The 20,026-nt window shown below is 50.4% G+C and overlaps 2 protein-coding genes across 2 annotated transcripts; both read right to left on the bottom strand.

Moving 5' to 3' along the window:
- Positions 1–697: 697 nt before the first annotated feature.
- On the bottom strand, positions 698–14,751 carry TIMM50 (translocase of inner mitochondrial membrane 50). Its single transcript, XM_072123731.1, has 11 exons — positions 14,459–14,751; positions 7,708–7,852; positions 7,596–7,627; positions 3,675–3,696; positions 3,061–3,119; positions 2,857–2,976; positions 2,615–2,719; positions 2,307–2,405; positions 1,894–2,050; positions 1,464–1,570; positions 698–960 (listed from the first exon to the last, which is right to left on the bottom strand). Exons 1-11 carry the CDS (start codon positions 14,609–14,611, stop codon positions 856–858), a joined length of 1,104 nt encoding a protein of 367 aa, XP_071979832.1. The 5' UTR covers positions 14,612–14,751; the 3' UTR covers positions 698–855.
- A 2,555-nt stretch (positions 14,752–17,306) lies between these two features.
- Positions 17,307–19,649, bottom strand: LOC140076795 (interferon lambda-3-like). Its single transcript, XM_072123506.1, has 5 exons — positions 19,463–19,649; positions 18,816–18,893; positions 18,559–18,702; positions 18,372–18,452; positions 17,307–17,420 (listed from the first exon to the last, which is right to left on the bottom strand). The coding sequence occupies exons 1-5, from the start codon at positions 19,601–19,603 to the stop codon at positions 17,331–17,333; spliced, it is 534 nt and encodes a 177-aa protein (XP_071979607.1). The 5' UTR covers positions 19,604–19,649; the 3' UTR covers positions 17,307–17,330.
- Positions 19,650–20,026: the final 377 nt, after the last annotated feature.

Below are 20,026 nucleotides of genomic sequence, written 5' to 3'. Positions count from 1 at the left end.
TATGAGTGATGAACTGTATGTTTATGTATATAGGAATGTAATATGTATATATTTAAGCCGCCAGGGGGTCTCCATCAGAAGTCTGCTATGGGGCCCTGCCTCTTCTAGTTACGCCACTGTGCAGAGGATCCTCAGTCCTGGTGCCGGGTTAGGGGGGTCTCAGAGTTGGGCCTACTATAATCCGGGTTTGCAGCTCAGGTTCCATAGAAGTCTAATGGGTTGTGAAAAAAACGGATTGCACGCGGTTGGTTTTCTGGCTGGTTGCAGGGAAACAATCACATGACCTGATGGGCGGGGCCTAGCTCAATCACGGATTACACAAGAGGCAACTTTGCAAACACAGCTCGGCCTGTCGGGGGTAACGGGAGGATAATATCCAGTACCACCGGAAAATCCCCTTAAATGCACACATGTGCAGGATCTGTGGAGTCCTAGTGGTGGGACTCCTATAAGTAGGGGGATAATACAGATACAGCAAAAAAAAAACAAAAAAAAACACATAACAGGGGGACCGCCAGAGCACGTGGCACCCCAAGGGGATCAGCGGGGACATGACAACACACAACAGGGCACGTGATGCTACTGGGGAACCACCAGGAGACTGGAGGAACACCAGGGGAGGCCTGACATCACTGGTGGCCCAGTAGGGGATGTGACATCAGTGACTTGTAGTAATTAATGCACGTGACAAAATAAGTCTACAAAAAGTTTTATTCATATATCCACACGATGCCGCACACACATGTCCGACCCAAGGACTAGGTCCCCTCTATATGTACACAGGGATGGCGGGGGGGGTCGCCTCGTACTCCTCAGTCTTCGCGTGGCCAGTAGGGGGGGGGGGGGCTGCGGTGGTCACTGCTGTTTAGAGCGAGGCCAGAAGCGTCCGGCGATAGATCCTAATGACATGGGCTGCCTTTTACTGAGCTGCGATAGTTCTGCTAATCTCTGCTGCTCCTCCTGCGGGGGAAGAGGAAAGTGATGACAGTAATACACAGGACACAGAAACCAGGTGATATATATCATATGTGTGTCCTCACACTGCTGTGCTCTATGCCTTTTCAGAGTTGATAGTGGATTATCCGGCTGCAGTCTTCACTCGGAGTCGCGGCGTTGTGCAGCAGCTCAATGCACAGAGCACGGAGCACAGCAATGCTCCGCTGTACCAACCCGTGTAATTCTCGTGACAAACATTGATAAACTATCCACTTACTAAGCTGCTTTACATCTCCTCCTCTCCCTGATTTAGCTGGTTCTGATCAAACACTAAAGCGGCCTCTGAGATGAAGAGGAGGAGTGCAGAGAGCCAAGAGCACAGCAGTGTGAGGACACGGATCACCCCCAGAAATACAAGTCATGCACATAAAACCTTGTTCCCATCACATCCAATCTGTTGTATAATAACCTCTGAGCCTTGGTCAATGTGGGACCCCCCTCCCCAGATATATAACACGACTCTGTACCTGCTCCAGCTGGGTCTGTCTGCGTTTAAAGGCCTCTAATGGGTCCTCCTCCAGGGAGTAGTTCTCAAGGACTGTGCGGACATCGCTGACGCCGCTCGTTGCTATAGCTGTGACGGACGAGAGAAGATTTTAAGAAGTGATAGGATGATCCTTGATACCATAGGACATCAGCAGATGAAATGACACACTGTTCCGTAACCCCAGCTCTGAGCACTAAACCAATCAGGGCTGGGCTACTGCTTGATCATAGGGGGTTAAAGCAGTGGGAACAGGGGTGCCCTTCCTCCCCTATGATAGCATACACCCTTCTCTCCCCATCACTGTCTATGGGACAGTACAAATCCAGTCATCACTAGAGGGAACAGGACCCTCAGTCACGTGAGCACCGGGGGTCTCAGCAGTCGTATCCCCACCGACGCAGCACACTCACTCTTCAGGAAGGTGGTGAGGTCATAGAGCGCCCGGTCTTCGGAGTTCCCGTCCCAAGCTTTTATCGCCAGGCCGTTGTATGGTTGCAGCTTGAACGCTTCTCGGTTACAATCTACGATCACTACCCGCTCCGGGTCCCTGTTCAGACACGAGATATCCTGGAAAAATAAAAACGGAAGAGATGAGCGTGCACGGGATCTGCTTCACCAGAGAGCAGATGAAAGTCGAGCCGGAGGCTGTCCGAGTATCGGGCGAGTACTCTAGATTTTAAAAAATATTTTACTTTGACACTAGGATGTAAAATGGAGTTCCCCTTTAAGACCAGGATGTTGGAGCACATATGGAGGACATAGGGCAAGTCACAGGCAGCAGTATAGGCATGAAACGAAGTCCAATAACCAAGCTGAGGATTACCTTGACGTGGTGTCCATCTGAATAACGCGTGGCGTCTCGGAATAGGCGGTACGATACAAAGCCGTGCGGGTCCAGGCCGTCGATGAGGGGGAATGCGGTCTGCAGAACAAAGCACGTTGTGTTAGATGTGTTGGGTGTCTACACATGTAGGAAGCGGGGTCCCCAATGGCAAAAGAAGGGGCTGACGTGACAGGTGTGGACATGTTAATGAGTTGTTCCATTATAGGCCATCAGTGGGCTCATGTATTATAAAGGAGGCCCCTCCATATGACAAGGGGCAGCCAGTAGGGGGCGCAGCTTGTACCTACCATGCCAGTTTCTGAGGTAAAGATAACGATTTCATACAGAGGTGCCAGCTGCTGGAAGAGGTTGTCGATGCCGGCCCGCTTCTTGAACCTCCATCCTGTTTCTAACTGAGAGCAGAGAACAACATGAGACACAAAGTGCCACCCAAGTCCACAGGCGGCATCTTGTACTGCACCACACACCATCAGAAGTAATAGCAGCTGGCCGACAAAGGACAAACGAGGACGTCGTGACCCCGACTTACCGACCACTCGGGGTGCAGCAGGACGTTCTTCAGCTCCAGGACCAGGGTGTACGGCGGCTGGTAGTACGGCTCCTTCAGGGGATCCGGAAGCAATTTGGGGCTTGTAGGTTCTATGATCATCTAGAGAATGGAAGGATGGGGGAACAGGTGAGCAAGTGCGGCACACCTGAGGGCAGGAGGGGGGTACAGGCAGAGGTAACTCACCTGCCGATAGTCCTTGAAATATTTATACGTCCTTTTAATCTGTTGCGCGACTGGAGGATCTGCAAGAAGGAAGGCGACTGGTTAACAGATTGTAGAAAAATCATGAAGTGTGTAGTGTCCTGCACTTATGGAAGCAGCGCCACGCTCGTGTACTGGCTGCGTGTGGTATTGCAGCTCAGATAAAGCTCGTGCAGAGGAGAAGACAGAGCGATGGAGTCGGCTTATGGTAGATCAGTAACGATCAGGTAGCGACAAGGAAACTGACAATATCAAAGGAAAATATATGTGGGTGCTTATTTCAGTCATTAGGTGCTGCACCCCTAAGTGGCAGCCACTGAAAATGAGGAGCAGGGAGAAGACAAACCCTTTAACCAACATAGCAGCAGCGCCATGGAGGCAACAGGTCACTCTGGAACTGTTGGAAGCCTCCAAAACTCCATCATTGGACTATCCTACAGATCCTTGTAGATTGTAAGCTCCTGGGAACAGGGCCCTCATTACTATTGTTTGATGTAATTACTGTGTTATATCCCCAATGACCTGTACTGCGCTGCAGACTATGATGGCGCCATATAAAGCATTATAATTATTTATAGGACCGTCCTTGCACTCACCATTGTCAAACTCATCAGGGATCTGGAAGAGATGAGAGAAGACATTAAACATCGGACCACAGCAAGCAGAGATCCAAAACGTTTCACATTTAAACGGACTGAAAAATATCCTATAAACGGAGATGAGCAGACCCGATTTTCACGTTCGAGTTTAGGGTTCATGTTTGGGACATATTGCTGGATTGGTGGTGGTGTCGCCCCTGGTCAATCACAGCCGTGGCTAGTAGCATGGATATTATTAGGATCCCATAGGATTCATAGGTAGGGATGAGCGGAACCAATGTTTGGCCCATCTCAAGCGATCCAGACATATTGCCAGATTGGTGGCTGAACAGGTCCGGGTTGCACGGCCTAACCAGAACATTGGGGCCGCTCATCTCTAAACATAAATCCTAATACTATGGGGGCCCACTGTGTGATCCCCAATCCACCATGCTGAATAGTGGGGGGGGTCCAGGCAATGAGGGATCACCCCTATAAAAGAGACTGTGTAGTGCTGCAAGGTTTGGGTCCTCCAGGACATGACTTGTATACAGGTTTGTATATTATATGGGAAGGTAATGTGTGTCCATATGGCCCCCGGATGTGTGCGGAGAGCTCACACTCTATAGGAGCGGCACAATTATGTAAAAGACGTGAGAGTGGGAACACAATGGAGAAGTGTGCTGCTAAACACACAGTAACCATCAAAGCGCGCAGACACCTAGGAGTGTGCCCGGCCGGGGTGACAAGTGTGGCCGTCACAGCAAGGTGATACCCGGCGCATATCAAAGGCCGGGAGAGGAAGCCCAGGCGTCAACAGGAAGCTAAAGATTAAAGGGACGGGACAGACACCACCGCCAATACCTGCCATGTGTCAGGGAATGACAGGGGCTGCTGTTCCCACAGACATTATACCCAGTCATGTGCTGCTTTCTTCATTCTTATCAGGTTCTGGGAAAGCTGGGTGACTACCAAGCTGCTATTACCACCTTGTTAGATTAGTAACCAATGGAAAAGTTGGGTCCTACGGCCTCTAGACACAGATAGGACTTGAATGTTCATAGAAGGTGTCACCTCACTGATATAGAAGGGACCTATGGAGTTTAGGGGAGTCATCGGATCATGGGGGGCTCTACAGCTATTAGTGTAATACAGGCTTCAAAGCGTGGGAAAGATGCTCCGGGCTTCCTCTTCACATACCCCTCCTAATAACAGTAAAAGTGGCTTCATACCTTCTGTCCCACATCAAAGAGGAGCGAGAGGAAGCTGCGGGCCGGCGGGCGGCACAAGTCCCCATCACTTCAGGGAGGGACACACTTGTCACCGGACTGTGAAGTGGGCACCATTATACCCCACGTGTGATATTCCCAGCACATTAAAGCCCAGACCAGGCCGTGGGAACTATTCTCACACAGACCGGGAAATAAAAAGGGGCCTGTATCACTTTAATAAGGTCCTACATGTAATGTATCACATACAATCCCCCCACCATGAGATAATGCGGGAGGAAGACGCAGGACCGGTAACTATTACACTGCAGCAGGGAAATGGAGCGTCGCATTGTGTCCGTGAAGACAATGGGCGATACGGGTCAGGCCACTCCGTGGAAAATGTAATGTGGACAGGCCGGAGGTCAACGGGGCAAAGGCTGGGACTCCGAGCGTCGCAGTTATATAGGATTAGGGTCAGGGATGTTAAGTGGGGAAGCAGGGACCCCTTTCTCTTATCACTATGGATAGTCAGTGACATCTGGCCGGCGCACTACAACTCCCAGCCTGCCATGTCTCCCCTGTAGTTCTGCATGTTTTTGGCTTGTATAAATAATGATACACACAGTCCTTTTTTCCAAGGACCAACCACATTTGTGTGCAGGATGATGGGAGTCATCCATCCACTACACTATATGCAAGGAGACTACAGACCGTCATTGTATCTGACCGAGATTGTGATGATCTCCCAAGGTTTTGCGCTGTTTGAAGAAGGCGACGCATAAATAAATGACCCAAAAACCTACATACATTTACACCACCATAACCTACAGATACATTATAATTCATTACAGGAACTCTACCATTGATATCCATCCTGATAAACCAGGGGCACTTACCCCCTTCCACTTTATGAGTTTACATATGGCAAAGGAAGGGGAAACTGCCAAGGGGAGACCGTGTAACAGCCTCGGAAGCGACAGCATGGAGGGGCTCTGGTAACGTCCTGCAGAGCTCTTCAGATTCATTAGCATACTTTTAAACATTGATTTATGAAGGACTGAGGCCATGGATACCAGATATAAAGAGATCCCATAGCCCTGGTGCCTGGATCTAGGAGTAAATGTCCCTGGTTTATCAGGATGGATTGTGATAGGAGATTTCCTTAGAAAAGCCCTGTGGTCTATTCACAGTGCCATACATTATATAGTGGCTGTTCTTGGTATTGCAGCTTAGCTCTACAGACCCCAAAGCAAAGGAGATATATATCTCTATACAGGCAGTCCCCGGGTTACATACAGGGTTTGTAGGTTTGTTCTTAAATTGAATTTGTATGTAAGTCGGAACTGTATATTTTATCATTGTAATCCCAGCCAGAACTTTTTTGGTCTCTGTGACAATTGGATTTTAAAAATGTTGGGTTGTAATAAGAACCAGGACTAACAATAAAGCTTCATTACAGACGCCTGTGATAACTGTTACAGCTGATTATTGTATCCTAAGGCTAAAATATAGTAAATTACCAACATCCAGAGGTCCGTTTGTAACTAGGGGTCGTATGTAAGTCGAGTGTTCTTAAGTAGGGGACCGCCTGTATGTCCTATACAGACAGTCCCCAGGCGAAGTACAAGATAGGTTCCATAGCCTTGTTCTTAAGTTGAATTTGTATGTAAGTAGAAACTGTATATTTTATAATTGTAGATCCAGACAACATTTTTTTTTGCCCCAATGAGAATTGTAGTTTCAAAATTTTTGCTGTAATGGGACCAAGGATTATCAATAAAGCTTCATTACAGACACCTTACAGCTGATCATTGCAGCCTGAGACTATAGTAACATCCAGAGAGGTCACCAGAGGTCACAGGGGGCAGAGGGGTCCGTCTGTAACTAGGGGTCGTCTGTAAGTCGGGTGTCCTTAAGTAGGGGGCCGCCTGTACATTGCTTCCCGACACGTGAGTATTTGTTCCATATAGAGACGAGACTTCATGTGTAGCTGCTGGAGACACTGAGCCTATACAGTACAATGATGAGAGCAGCACCGCCCCCTAGTGGTGTATTATCAGTACTGAAGTCATTATTTATACAAGCCAAAAACATGCAGAACTACAGGGGAGAAATGGCATGCTGGGAGTTGTAGTGCGCATGCCAGATTTCACGGACCGTCCACAACGCCGGAGATGTTGATAAGAGTTAGGAGTCGCTGCTTCCTCGCTCAAGTGTACATTGCTGTATCAGTGCGGACACTGTAATCATGTATAACCATGATGCTAGGAGTCCCATTCTCTGCCCATTGACTTCACCGATACATTGTGACGCACCATTTCCCTGCTGCAGTGTAATGGGAACCGGCTGCTGTGTTTCTCCTGAATTATCGATCATATTATCATGGGGAGGATTGTGATGGGCACCACTGGTCAACCCCTTAAGGACCCCTATTCATCCTCAGACCCTCTGAGCAGCCAACTTGTATGACTGGGGGGCAGGTAATAGAGCCGGTGACAGGTGGGGTCTTCCTTTGCCTGATCTCTCATAGTGAGAGGGAAAAGTGTAACAGCCTCTGAAGCTGCATAATTTTACAAGTTGATTTTAGAAGGAAGGAGGCCATGAATAACGAATATATAAGAAGATACCACAGTCCCGGTGCCTGGATCTATGGGTAATGTCCCTGGTTTATCAAGATGGGTTTCCGTTAGGTGTATACAGCAGGTTGGGGACCCCCGGAGCCTCTTACCTTATTTCCCTCCTCGTCCAATGCGCTGCTCCCTGCATCCAGAAGAGAGAAGATGTCAGAGGGCAATGAATGAGACGTGTCACCCCCTTCCCCATCCCCCCCGGGCCCTCACCGAATGTATAGACCATAAAGCCGCTCCCCACCAGGCCCAGCACCCCGGCCGTCCGCAGGAGGAACTTCTTAGCCCGGGCTTTGTTTTCCTTCTGCTTCCTCTGCTGTTCCTCGGATTCGGGGTTACCCTGTGCGTCCTCCGAGGTCTGCGGGAGGGAGAGAAAGGAGGAAAAGGGCATCAATTCCAACTACAACCTGCCCCCAGCCGACAAGAGCGACGACTCCGGAAAATATCCAGGATCTCTGTACACGCTGGAGGAAACGCCATTCACTGACAGCAGCAGAGATCCGGATATAGAGAGGAGATCAGAACCGAACCAGAAAGTGAGGGGTAAGCAGGGAGGGGGCTGACAAAGGGGCGCACAGCAGCTTGGGTAGTAGTGAATAATGATGGAGGAGGGGTCACATCACTACAGGGAAAGTACAGGGTACATCATTATGGGGGCAGCTACAGGGAGGGTACAGGGTACATCATTATGGGGGCAGCTACAGGGAGGGTACAGGGTACATCATTATGGGGCAGCTACAGGGAGGATACAGGGTACATCATTATGGGGGCAGCTACAGGGAGGGTACAGGGTACATCATTATGGGGGCAGCTACAGGGAGGGTACACGGTACATCATTGTGGGGGCAGCTACAGGGAGGGTACAGGGTACATCATTGTGGGAGCAGCTACAGGGAGGATACAGGGTACATCATTATGGGGGCAGCTACAGGGAGGGTACAGGGTACATCATTATGGGGGCAGCTACAGGGAGGGTACAGGGTACATCATTATGGGGGCAGCTACAGGGAGGGTACAGGGTACATCATTATGGGGCAGCTACAGGGAGGATACAGGGTACATCATTATGGGGGCAGCTACAGGGAGGGTACAGGGTACATCATTATGGGGGCAGCTACAGGGAGGGTACACGGTACATCATTGTGGGGGCAGCTACAGGGAGGGTACAGGGTACATCATTATGGGAGCAGCTACAGGGAGGATACAGGGTACATCATTATGGGGGCACCTACAGGGAGGGTACAGGGTACATCATTATGGGGGCAGCTACAGGGAGGGTACAGGGTACATCATTATGGGGGCAGCTACAGGGAGAGTACAGGGTACATCATTATGGGGGCAGCTACAGGGAGGATACAGGGTACATCATTATGGGGGCAGCTACAGGGAGGGTACATGGTACATCATTATGGGGGCAGCTACAGGGAGGGTACAGGGTACATCATTATGGGGGCAGCTACAGGGAGGGTACAGGGTACATCATTGTGGGGGCAGCTACAGGGAGGGTACAGGGTACATCATTATGGGGGCAGCTACAGGGAGGGTACAGGATACATCATTATGGGGGCAGCTACAGGGAGGGTACAGGGTACATCATTATGGGGGCAGCTACAGGGAGGGTACAGGGTACATCATTATGGGGGCAGCTACAGGGAGGGTACAGGGTACATCATTATGGGGGCAGCTACAGGGAGGGTACAGGGTACATCATTATGGGGGCAGCTACAGGGAGGATACACGGTACATCATTATGGGGGCAGCTACAGGGAGGGTACAGGGTACATCATTATGGGGGCAGCTACAGGGAGGGTACAGGGTACATCATTATGGGGGCAGCTACAGGGAGGATACAGGGTACATCATTATGGGGGGCAGCTACAGGGAGGGTACAGGGTACATCATTATGGGGGCAGCTACAGGGAGGGTACAGGGTACATCATTATGGGGGCAGCTACAGGGAGGGTACAGGGTACATCACTATGGGGGCAGCTACAGGGAGAGTACAGGGTACATCATTATGGGGGCAGCTACAGGGAGGGTACAGGGTACATCATTATGGGGGCAGCTACAGGGAGGGTACAGGGTACATCATTATGGGGGCAGCTACAGGGAGGGTACAGGGTACATCATTATGGGGGCAGCTACAGGGAGGGTACAGGGTACATCATTATGGGGGCAGCTACAGGGAGAGTACAGGGTACATCATTATGGGGGCAGCTACAGGGAGGGTACAGGGTACATCATTATGGGGGCAGCTACAGGGAGGGTACAGGGTACATCATTATGGGGGCAGCTACAGGGAGGGTACAGGGTACATCATTATGGGGGCAGCTACAGGGAGGGTACAGGGTACATCATTATGGGGGCAGCTACAGGGAGGGTACAGGGTACATCATTATGGGGGCAGCTACAGGGAGGGTACAGGGTACATCATTATGGGGGCAGCTACAGGCAGGGTACAGGGTACATCATTATGGGGGCAGCTACAGGGAGGATACAGGGTACATCATTATGGGGGCAGCTACAGGGAGGGTACAGGGTACATCATTATGGGGGCAGCTACAGGGTGGGTACAGGGTACATCATTATGGGGGCAGCTACAGGGAGGGTACAGGGTACATCATTATGGGGGCAGCTACAGGGAGGATACAGGGTACATCATTATGGGGGCAGCTACAGGGAGGATACAGGGTACATCATTATGGGGGCAGCTACAGGGAGGGTACAGGGTACATCATTATGGGGGCAGCTACAGGGAGGGTACAGGGTACATCATTATGGGGGCAGCTACAGGGAGGGTACAGGGTACATCATTATAGGGGCAGCTACAGGGAGGGTACATGGTACATCATTATGGGGGCAGCTACAGGGAGGATACAGGGTACATCATTATGGGGGCAGCTACAGGGAGGGTACATGGTACATCATTATAGGGGCAGCTACAGGGAGGGTACATGGTACATCATCATGTGGGCAGCTACAGGGAGGGTACAGGGTACATCATTATGGGAGCAGCTACAGGGAGGGTACATCATTATGGGGGCAGCTACAGGGAGGGTACAGGGTACATCATCATGGGGGCAGCTACAGGGAGGGTACAGGGTACATCATCATGGGGGCAGCTACAGGGAGGGTACAGGGTACATCATTATGGGGGCAGCTACAGGGAGGATACAGGGTACATCATTATGGGGGCAGCTACAGGGAGGGTACAGGGTACATCATTATGGGAGCAGCTACAGGGTGGGTACAGGATACATCATTATGGGGGCAGCTACAGGGAGGGTACAGGGTACATCATTATGGGGGCAGCTACAGGGAGGGTACAGGGTACATCATTATGGGAGCAGCTACAGGGTGGGTACAGGGTACATCATTATGGGGGGAGCTACAGGGAGGATACAGGGTACATCATTATGGGGGCAGCTACAGGGAGGATACAGGGTACATCATCGTGGGGGCAGCTACAGGGAGGGTACAGGGTACATCATCGTGGGGGAAGCTACAGGGAGGGTACAGGGTACATCATTATGGGGGGAGCTACAGGGAGGATACAGGGTACATCATTATGGGGGCAGCTACAGGGAGGGTACAGGGTACATCATCATGGGGGCAGCTACAGGGAGGGTACAGGGTACATCATCATGGGGGAAGCTACAGGGAGGGTACAGGGTACATCATTATGGGGGCAGCTACAGGGAGTGTACAGGGTACATCATTATGGGGGCAGCTACAGGGAGGGTACAGGGTACATCATTATGGGGGCAGCTACAGGGAGGGTACAGGGTACATCATTATGGGGGCAGCTACAGGGAGGGTACAGGGTACATCATTATGGGGGCAGCTACAGGGAGGGTACAGGGTACATCATTATGGGGGCAGCTACAGGGAGAGTACAGGGTACATCATTATGGGGGCAGCTACAGGGAGGGTACAGGGTAAATCATTATGGGGGCAGCTACAGGGAGAGTACAGGGTACATCATTATGGGGGCAGCTACAGGGAGGGTACAGGGTACATCATTATGGGGGCAGCTACAGGGAGGGTACAGGGTACATCATTATGGGGGCAGCTACAGGGAGGGTACAGGGTACATCATTATGGGGGCAGCTACAGGGAGGGTACAGGGTACATCATTATGGGGGCAGCTACAGGGAGGGTACAGGGTACATCATTATGGGGGCAGCTACAGGGAGGGTACAGGGTACATCATTATGGGGGCAGCTACAGGGAGGGTACAGGGTACATCATTATGGGGGCAGCTACAGGGAGGATACAGGGTACATCATTATGGGGGCAGCTACAGGGAGGGTACAGGGTACATCATTATGGGGGCAGCTACAGGGAGGGTACAGGGTACATCATTATGGGGGCAGCTACAGGGAGGGTACAGGGTACATCATTATGGGGGCAGCTACAGGGAGGGTACAGGGTACATCATTATGGGGGCAGCTACAGGGAGAGTACAGGGTACATCATTATGGGGGCAGCTACAGGGAGGGTACAGGGTACATCATTATGGGGGCAGCTACAGGGAGGGTACAGGGTACATCATTATGGGGGCAGCTACAGGGAGGATACAGGGTACATCATTATGGGGGCAGCTACAGGGAGGGTACAGGGTACATCATTATGGGGGCAGCTACAGGGAGGGTACAGGGTACATCATTATGGGGGCAGCTACAGGGTGGGTACAGGGTACATCATTATGGGGGCAGCTACAGGGAGGGTACAGGGTACATCATTATGGGGGCAGCTACAGGGAGGGTACAGGGTACATCATTATGGGGGCAGCTACAGGGAGGATACAGGGTACATCATTATGGGGGGCAGCTACAGGGAGGGTACAGGGTACATCATTATGGGGGCAGCTACAGGGAGGGTACAGGGTACATCATTATGGGGGCAGCTACAGGGAGGGTACAGGGTACATCATTATGGGGGCAGCTACTGGGAGGGTACAGGGTACATCATTATGGGGGCAGCTACAGGGAGGGTACAGGGTACATCATTATAGGGGCAGCTACAGGGAGGGTACATGGTACATCATTATGGGGGCAGCTACAGGGAGGGTACAGGGTACATCATTATGGGGGCAGCTACAGGGAGGGTACAGGGTACATCGTTATGGGGGCAGCTACACGGAGGGCACAGGGTACATCATTATGGGGACAGCTACAGGGAGGGTACAGGGTACATCATTATGGGGGCAGCTACAGGGAGGGTACAGGGTACATCGTTATGGGGGCAGCTACAGGGAGGGTACAGGGTACATCGTTATGGGGGCAGCTACAGGGAGTGTACATGGTACATCATTATGGGGGAAGCTACAGGGAGTGTACAGGGTACATCATCATGGGGGCAGCTACAGGGAGGGTACAGGGTACATCATTATGGGAGCAGCTACAGGGAGGGTACATCACTATGGGGGCAGCTACAGGGAGGGTACATCATTATGGGGGCAGCTACAGGGAGGGTACATCATTATGGGGGCAGCTACAGGGAGGGTACATCATTATGGGGGCAGCTACAGGGAGGGTACATCATTATGGGGGCAGCTACAGGGAGGGTACAGGGTACATCATCATGGGGGCAGCTACAGGGAGGGTACAGGGTACATCATTATGGGGGCAGCTACAGGGAGGATACAGGGTACATCATTATGGGGGCAGCTACAGGGAGGGTACAGGGTACATCATTATGGGGGCAGATACAGGGAGGGTACAGGGTACATCATTATGGGAGCAGCTACAGGGTGGGTACAGGGTACATCATCATGGGGGCAGCTACAGGGAGGGTACAGGGTACATCATTATGGGGGCAGCTACAGGGAGGGTACAGGGTACATCATTATGGGGGCAGCTACAGGGAGGGTACAGGGTACATCATTATGGGGGCAGCTACAGGGAGGGTACAGGGTACATCATTATGGGGGCAGCTACAGGGAGGGTACAGGGTACATCATTATGGGGGGAGCTACAGGGAGTGTACAGGGTACATCATTATGGGGGCAGCAACAGGGAGGGTACAGGGTACATCATTATGGGGGGAGCTACAGGGAGGATACAGGGTACATCATTATGGGGGCAGCTACAGGGAGGGTACAGGGTACATCATCATGGGGGAAGCTACAGGGAGGGTACAGGGTACATCATTATGGGGGCAGCTACAGGGAGGGTACAGGGTACATCATTATGGGGGCAGCTACAGGGAGGGTACAGGGTACATCCTTATGGGGGCAGCTACAGGGAGGGTACAGGGTACATCATTATGGGGGCAGCTACAGGGAGGGTACAGGGTACATCATTATGGGGGCAGCTACAGGGAGGGTACAGGGTACATCATTATGGGGGCAGCTACAGGGAGGGTACAGGGTACATCATTATGGGGGGCAGCTACAGGGAGGGTACAGGGTACATCATTATGGGGGCAGCTACAGGGAGGGTACAGGGTACATCATTATGGGGGCAGCTACAGGGAGGGTACAGGGTACATCATTATGGGGGCAGCTACAGGGAGGGTACAGGGTACATCATTATGGGGGCAGCTACAGGGAGGGTACAGGGTACATCATTATGGGGGCAGCTACAGGGAGGATACAGGGTACATCATTATGGGGGCAGCTACAGGGAGGGTACAGGGTACATCATTATGGGGGGCAGCTACAGGGAGGGTACACGGTACATCATTATGGGGGCAGCTACAGGGAGGATACAGGGTACATCATTGTGGGGGGCAGCTACAGGGAGGGTACAGGGTACATCATTATGGGGGCAGCTACAGGGAGGGTACAGGGTACATCATTATGGGGGCAGCTACAGGGAGGATACAGGGTACATCATTGTGGGGGCAGATACATGGGGCAAATCCAGATACACACGTCTGGAGACCTGAGATCACGTGTCACTGTCGCGCAGGTCAGGGGGAGGTCAGGGGGTGACAGGTCAGTGACTCCATGTCTCACCTCCTTCTGCTGGCTCCGCAGCTTGTCGTGCAGCACGGCTCCGGTCAGACTGTCCCCGGGCCCGGAGCTCAGCTGCCGGCACCCCAGCACCCCCCGGCTGGAGAGCAGTAACCGCACCGACCTCCCGCACGCAGGCACCAGCGAGGCCGCCATCTTTCTGGCACTGCAAAAGGACAACCAATCCCAGAGAAACCGGGAGCTGAGGAAACCAATCAGAACCGCGGACGCGATTGTCCAATCAAAAGCCGACAGACAACAGCCAATGGGGGAAGAGAATCCTAGTCAGCGAGCAGAACGCTGTCAATGTCAGGGCGCGGCGGCCATGTTGTGTGTGGCAGAGCGGGGGCTGTCAGAGGCGACTACACGTGCTGGGGGAGGGGCTGATTATCTAATGAGGACGAGCATCTGCCTAATTATAATAAATACTACAGAAGTCTAATGGTTCGGAAATCCTAATAATCCGGAATGTTCTCCCAGCTGAGAAATAGGATTTATTCAGGACACTGACAACAGGGAAAACACAGCAAATAGATATTTTCCCCCAGTTTTTTTCTGCAGATTTATCACATTTTTCTAGTTCGAGAGGAGCTAAAACTTTGTTTATTTTCCCAAAGTAGAAATAAACACGTAAAATAACAAAAAACCTGTGTGTTACCCGGACTGACCCCGATGTGCGTTACCCTGTTTAGACTGCGTTCACACACGGCGTTATCTGCAAAGGCTGTTTTGAGGAGTTAATGTAAACGCCACATGTGAACGCAGCCTTAACGTTGTGTACACAGCTCATAACTCCGCCTTGACCTCTCGGTGTACGGACACAAATCCCAAAGGGCACTTGATGAGTGTCAAAAGTGACCTGGAAAACAACACTACAGATGGGACAAGTTACCAAACCAATTTTATTCTTTCATTTATTCTCACAGCGGTGATCGAAGCATCACAGACCAATGACCGTGAGACCTCGGACCTTGGCCGGAATGTCAGGGAATGGCCTGGGTTCTCATCACTGCGACCTTGTAGTATAATCGATGTAAAAAAAACCCACTGTATCACTGTGCAGCCGAATGACATTCTTTGGGTCAGAACAATGTGTCGTTTCCAGTTTTGTTCTACACGGTCCAACTTTTGCAGGAGAGAAAGAGGGACTAAAGATTGTGCCCCCCCCCCCCAGCAGCTCATCCACGAATTGTGCCCCCATTAATTTTGTTCCCCCCAGACGCTCCCCCTTTATTTTGTTCCCCTTCCCGCAGGAGCTTCCCCTCTTGTTTCGCCCCCTCAGCATTTCCTTTTGTTTTGCCCCCTCAGGTAATCAGCTCTTTTGGTGTCCGGAGGATGCTGATGTCCCGGCACATAATTCCCGCCGAGCGCGGCAGAGCCTTAAAAAGAGGACTGCCCCACTGGATCCGGAACAGATGGGAGGTATGCTTAAAGGAAACCTAACACCATGGATCTACCTTATTAAGATCCAATGGTAGGTCGCTGCTGTAATCCACCCCCCCCCCCCGCCCCCCATGGTCATGTGGTCAGGGCAGGGTCGTATTAAGACCACCATGGGTCCTGGGCTGTATGAATATTATAGCCCCTACAGTTCTGGAATCACCTCCTACATCTGGTGCTACAATCAGCTTCTTGGGAATGGAGGATGTGTCCCTTCTGCTGCTTTCAATCTGCGGTTTCAGGACCTTTGGAGGACCTTGAAAGGCCCTGAAATGGCTCTTGTGTACTTGTGTATTGAGAGCAGGTAGAGATGAGTATTCATGGGTGAAGATCCTTCTCAGTATAAAATTTGGTGGGTGGTTTGGGTGGCCATCGGCCCCCTAGAAGGCTTGAGTCCCGGGCTACTGCCCAAACCACCTATATTAAAATCCACTACTGGGTCAGGGCCATGAGAGTTATTGGGGGTCATTTACTAAGGGCCCGATTCGCGGTTTCCCGACGTGTTACCCGAATATTTCCGATTTGCGCCGATTTTCCCTGTATTGCCCCGGGATTTTGGCGAATGCGATCGGATTGTGGCGCATCGGCGCCGGCATGCATGCGACGGAAATCGGGGAGCGTGGCTGAAGGAAAACCCGACGGATTCGGAAAAACCGCCGCATTTAAAAAAAAAAAAAAGTGTTGCGGGACTCGCGCTTACCTTCACCAGGAATAGGCCGGTGATCTTCAGGGCATTCCAGCGGGCCTCGGGGAACTTCAGCGCAGCAGCGCCACCTGATGGACGTCAGAGGAACTACCGTAGTGAATCCCGGACGGACCCGAATCCACCGCAGAGAATGCGCTGCTGGATCGCGAATGGACCGGGTAAGTAAATCTGCCCCATTGTGTAATCTCAAAACTGTTTACAGCTATGAGGAGCAGGTGTGTGTAGGTGGGTCTGGCTGGGTTCTGAGCTGGCCCAGGATACCTTACACAGGTACACAACAATATGATAATAAATGCAGGTAGATATATACGTAGTTGTAAATGTAATTTTATCTTTTTATTTGTTTCTTTTTATATCAAGGATTCAAATACAAAAAATAATTAACCACCAAGGAGCGACACATAATTAAATAAATTTTAATAAATTATTAAATATTAATAAATAGTACTATTTTAAGATAATCCAAAAAAAGTTTAAACTCGGCCGCAAAGGATCAGAAATCACTGATGACCATGAGGATGTTCTAGAGAAGCTTCTTCCTTCTGCATGGACTGAGGCCGGACATCTGGGAACATTGTGACGGTAATTTCTTGGCGTTTCCATTGTCAGAGATTAAAATATAACCTGGTGATGTCCAGAAGTGCATGTTCTTCAGCTGAGTTTGGAAAGTGAAGATCATCCTTTAGACTTGTGGATCTTCTGTGAATCTTCTGTGAAGCCTCTATGGAGTCACTTCCCGTGAGCCCAACACCCAACATCTTCCACCAGTACCGGGATGAGGCTGAGTAACACCGCGTCCTGGAGACAATCTGGAGATGCCTACAAGGTCATTACATGATGAGAATTTAGTCTATATTTTGAAGGTCAACATCAAGACTAGCGTCCTTTAGATGGGGCCCTGAGATGGCAGAGGCACTTTAAGCCCCTTGGTTTAACTGACCATGTGACTAAGTGGCTTGCCCACAAAAACAACTTTATGCGCAAGACCACGAATCCCGTTGAAACACTAGTGATCAGAAGAAGTTGTGTTCCTTGAACCATTGTCTTCATGGAACCCAATACTCTGATGTCCTAAAACTAGAAAGTTCTTCAACCCAATATGATGAGGTCACAGGAGTCCTCCTGGCAACTCCAACTTTTGTATGACGTATCCCATGATAACAGATAACTAAGCAAGCTACAAATGACTATTGAAGAACATCTCCTCTGGTGTCTGCTATACAATAAATCTTTCTATAGCTTAGCTAAGAATACAGTAGAACAACATGCTCTTCACTGGATGCCGTCTTCTTCAAATGTTGGTCTCCATCTTGCCCCTAGATATTGGTGGTCATTTACTAAGGGCCCGAATCGCTATTTTTCATAGGTTTTCCAGAAAATTACCGGTTTGCGCCGAATTGTCCTGGGTTTGTGGCGCACGCAATCAGATTGTGGCACATCGGCACCGGCATGCATGCAACGGAAATTGGGGGTCGTGGCTGTCGGAAAACCCGACAGATTCGGAAAAACCACGGAATTTAAAAAAAAAATGTGTCACTTGACACGTGCTTACAAGCACCCAGGATAGGATGGTGAACTCCGGCGGACTTCAGCGCAGCAGCGACACCTGGTGGACATCAGGCGCACTACCTTAGTGAATCACCGGAAGACTGAGAACGGGCCGCTGGATCGCGAATGGACCGGGTAAGTAAATCTGCCCCACTGGGTCTGAGTGATAAGATCTTCTATTCATTTCACTAATATTGAGGAGCACTTCCACATTTTACTTACCGTGTCCAAAAAAATCTGGAGATGTTTGAGCCATGGCTTCAGCTGCTCTGAGGGAAATTCGCTTATTCCAGATGACTCTTTCTGTCAGATGTGATATACAGTAATTAATAATAACGACGAGTGATGGACATATAAAATCAAAGAGTGGAACTTACAAAAACTGGATGTAAGGAACATAGAAACTTACACAGGTCAAGAGATCATCTTTTAATTTAAGGAAAATCAGGAGGGACTTAAATCCGGGATCTGAAACATCAGATGTGGAGACGTTCTCCAGAAATTCAACTACTACTGACACTCGCTCCAAAGTCAAGATCAGACGGTCATTGGGCTTTTATAAAGAACAATGGGGAGGAATAAGGATACACGTGGTTAATATGGGGGGAGGTTTAGGTCTGTGATTGCTATAAAAGTTGTCAGTAAGAGAGAACAGTAAGTACTTACCTCTAGATCACATCCCGATGGCTTGTGTCTCACCATTCTCCTGTAGCATTTTATGGCATTGGGCGACATGTTCTTCTCCTGTGAAGGGGGGAAAGATTTATAATTTGTCTAGAATGAATTGAGATAAGTTTAGGTGTCCATGTCTCTTATTTCACCAGAGTCAAAGTTCTGTGACACATCCGGGCAGATTTACTTACCCGGTCCATTCGCGATCCAGCGGCGCATTCTCTGCGGTGGATTTGGGTCCGGCCGGGATTCACTAAGGCAGTTCCACCGGCAGTCCACTGCTGCGCTGAAGTCCGCCGGAGTTCACGATCCATTGCTGAGTGCAGGTAAGCGCGACACTTTCTTTTTTTTCCGAATCCGTTGGGTTTTCTTTCGGCCACGCCCCCCGATTTCCGTCGCGTGCAACCCGGCGTCGATGCGCCACAATCCAAAAAACAGGGCAATTCAGGGAAAATCGGTGCAAAACGGAAAAATTCGGGTAACCCGCCGTAAAGCCGCGATTCGGGCCCTTAGTAAATGACCCCCATCACCTCATCATGTAATGGATGTGGTTGTCTATTGGATTTTGTTTGGTTTTTGAATTTTGGCTCAATTTGCCTCAATTCAAACTCATCTAATTAGAAGACGATTGTCCTCCTTACATGGTCATTCTGCAGTTGTCTGATCACGGTGATGTCCTCGGTAGATAGTGACTTATATCTGGACATCGGGCAGCGTCTCCTGTGTGGATGTCCGCTCACTGCCACCAGCACAATACTGAGGACCACCAGTCTGATGTCCATGGCTGGAGGATCGCTGCCGATCTGGAGACTTTCTTCTCTTCCTATGAACCTGTGGAGAAGATAATAACACATATTCCATGGTGATTGTCCATAAATCCATCATGTAAATGTCCACAGCTCTGATATCCTGGAGAAGATGCTCACCTGCTCAGGTGTCTTGTGAGATTCTGCTGTCTGTCTCAGCAATGTCTCAAGTCTTTCCATGTTTCTCCTTTTATACTTCTATCTCCTGAAGAAAAATCCCTCCATTTTCAGGATGTGGAGAATCTTCTCCCTACGATAAGAATACAAGTGACATTCCTCCTGTCACCTGTAATAATGAAAAAGGTCTCCTCCCATTTACCTGGAGTTACCTACTTAGGTCTCCTCCTAGTTTCCTAACGTCTTCCTCACATCTGTATGCTAAGGAAACTGAAAGTTGTA

Source organism: Engystomops pustulosus, chromosome 9 (genome assembly GCF_040894005.1).
Source record: "Engystomops pustulosus chromosome 9, aEngPut4.maternal, whole genome shotgun sequence".
Taxonomy (NCBI): Eukaryota; Metazoa; Chordata; class Amphibia; order Anura; family Leptodactylidae; genus Engystomops; species Engystomops pustulosus.
The sequence above is the reverse complement of the archived record's forward strand: the minus strand, read 5'-3'. Positions and strand labels throughout refer to the sequence as shown.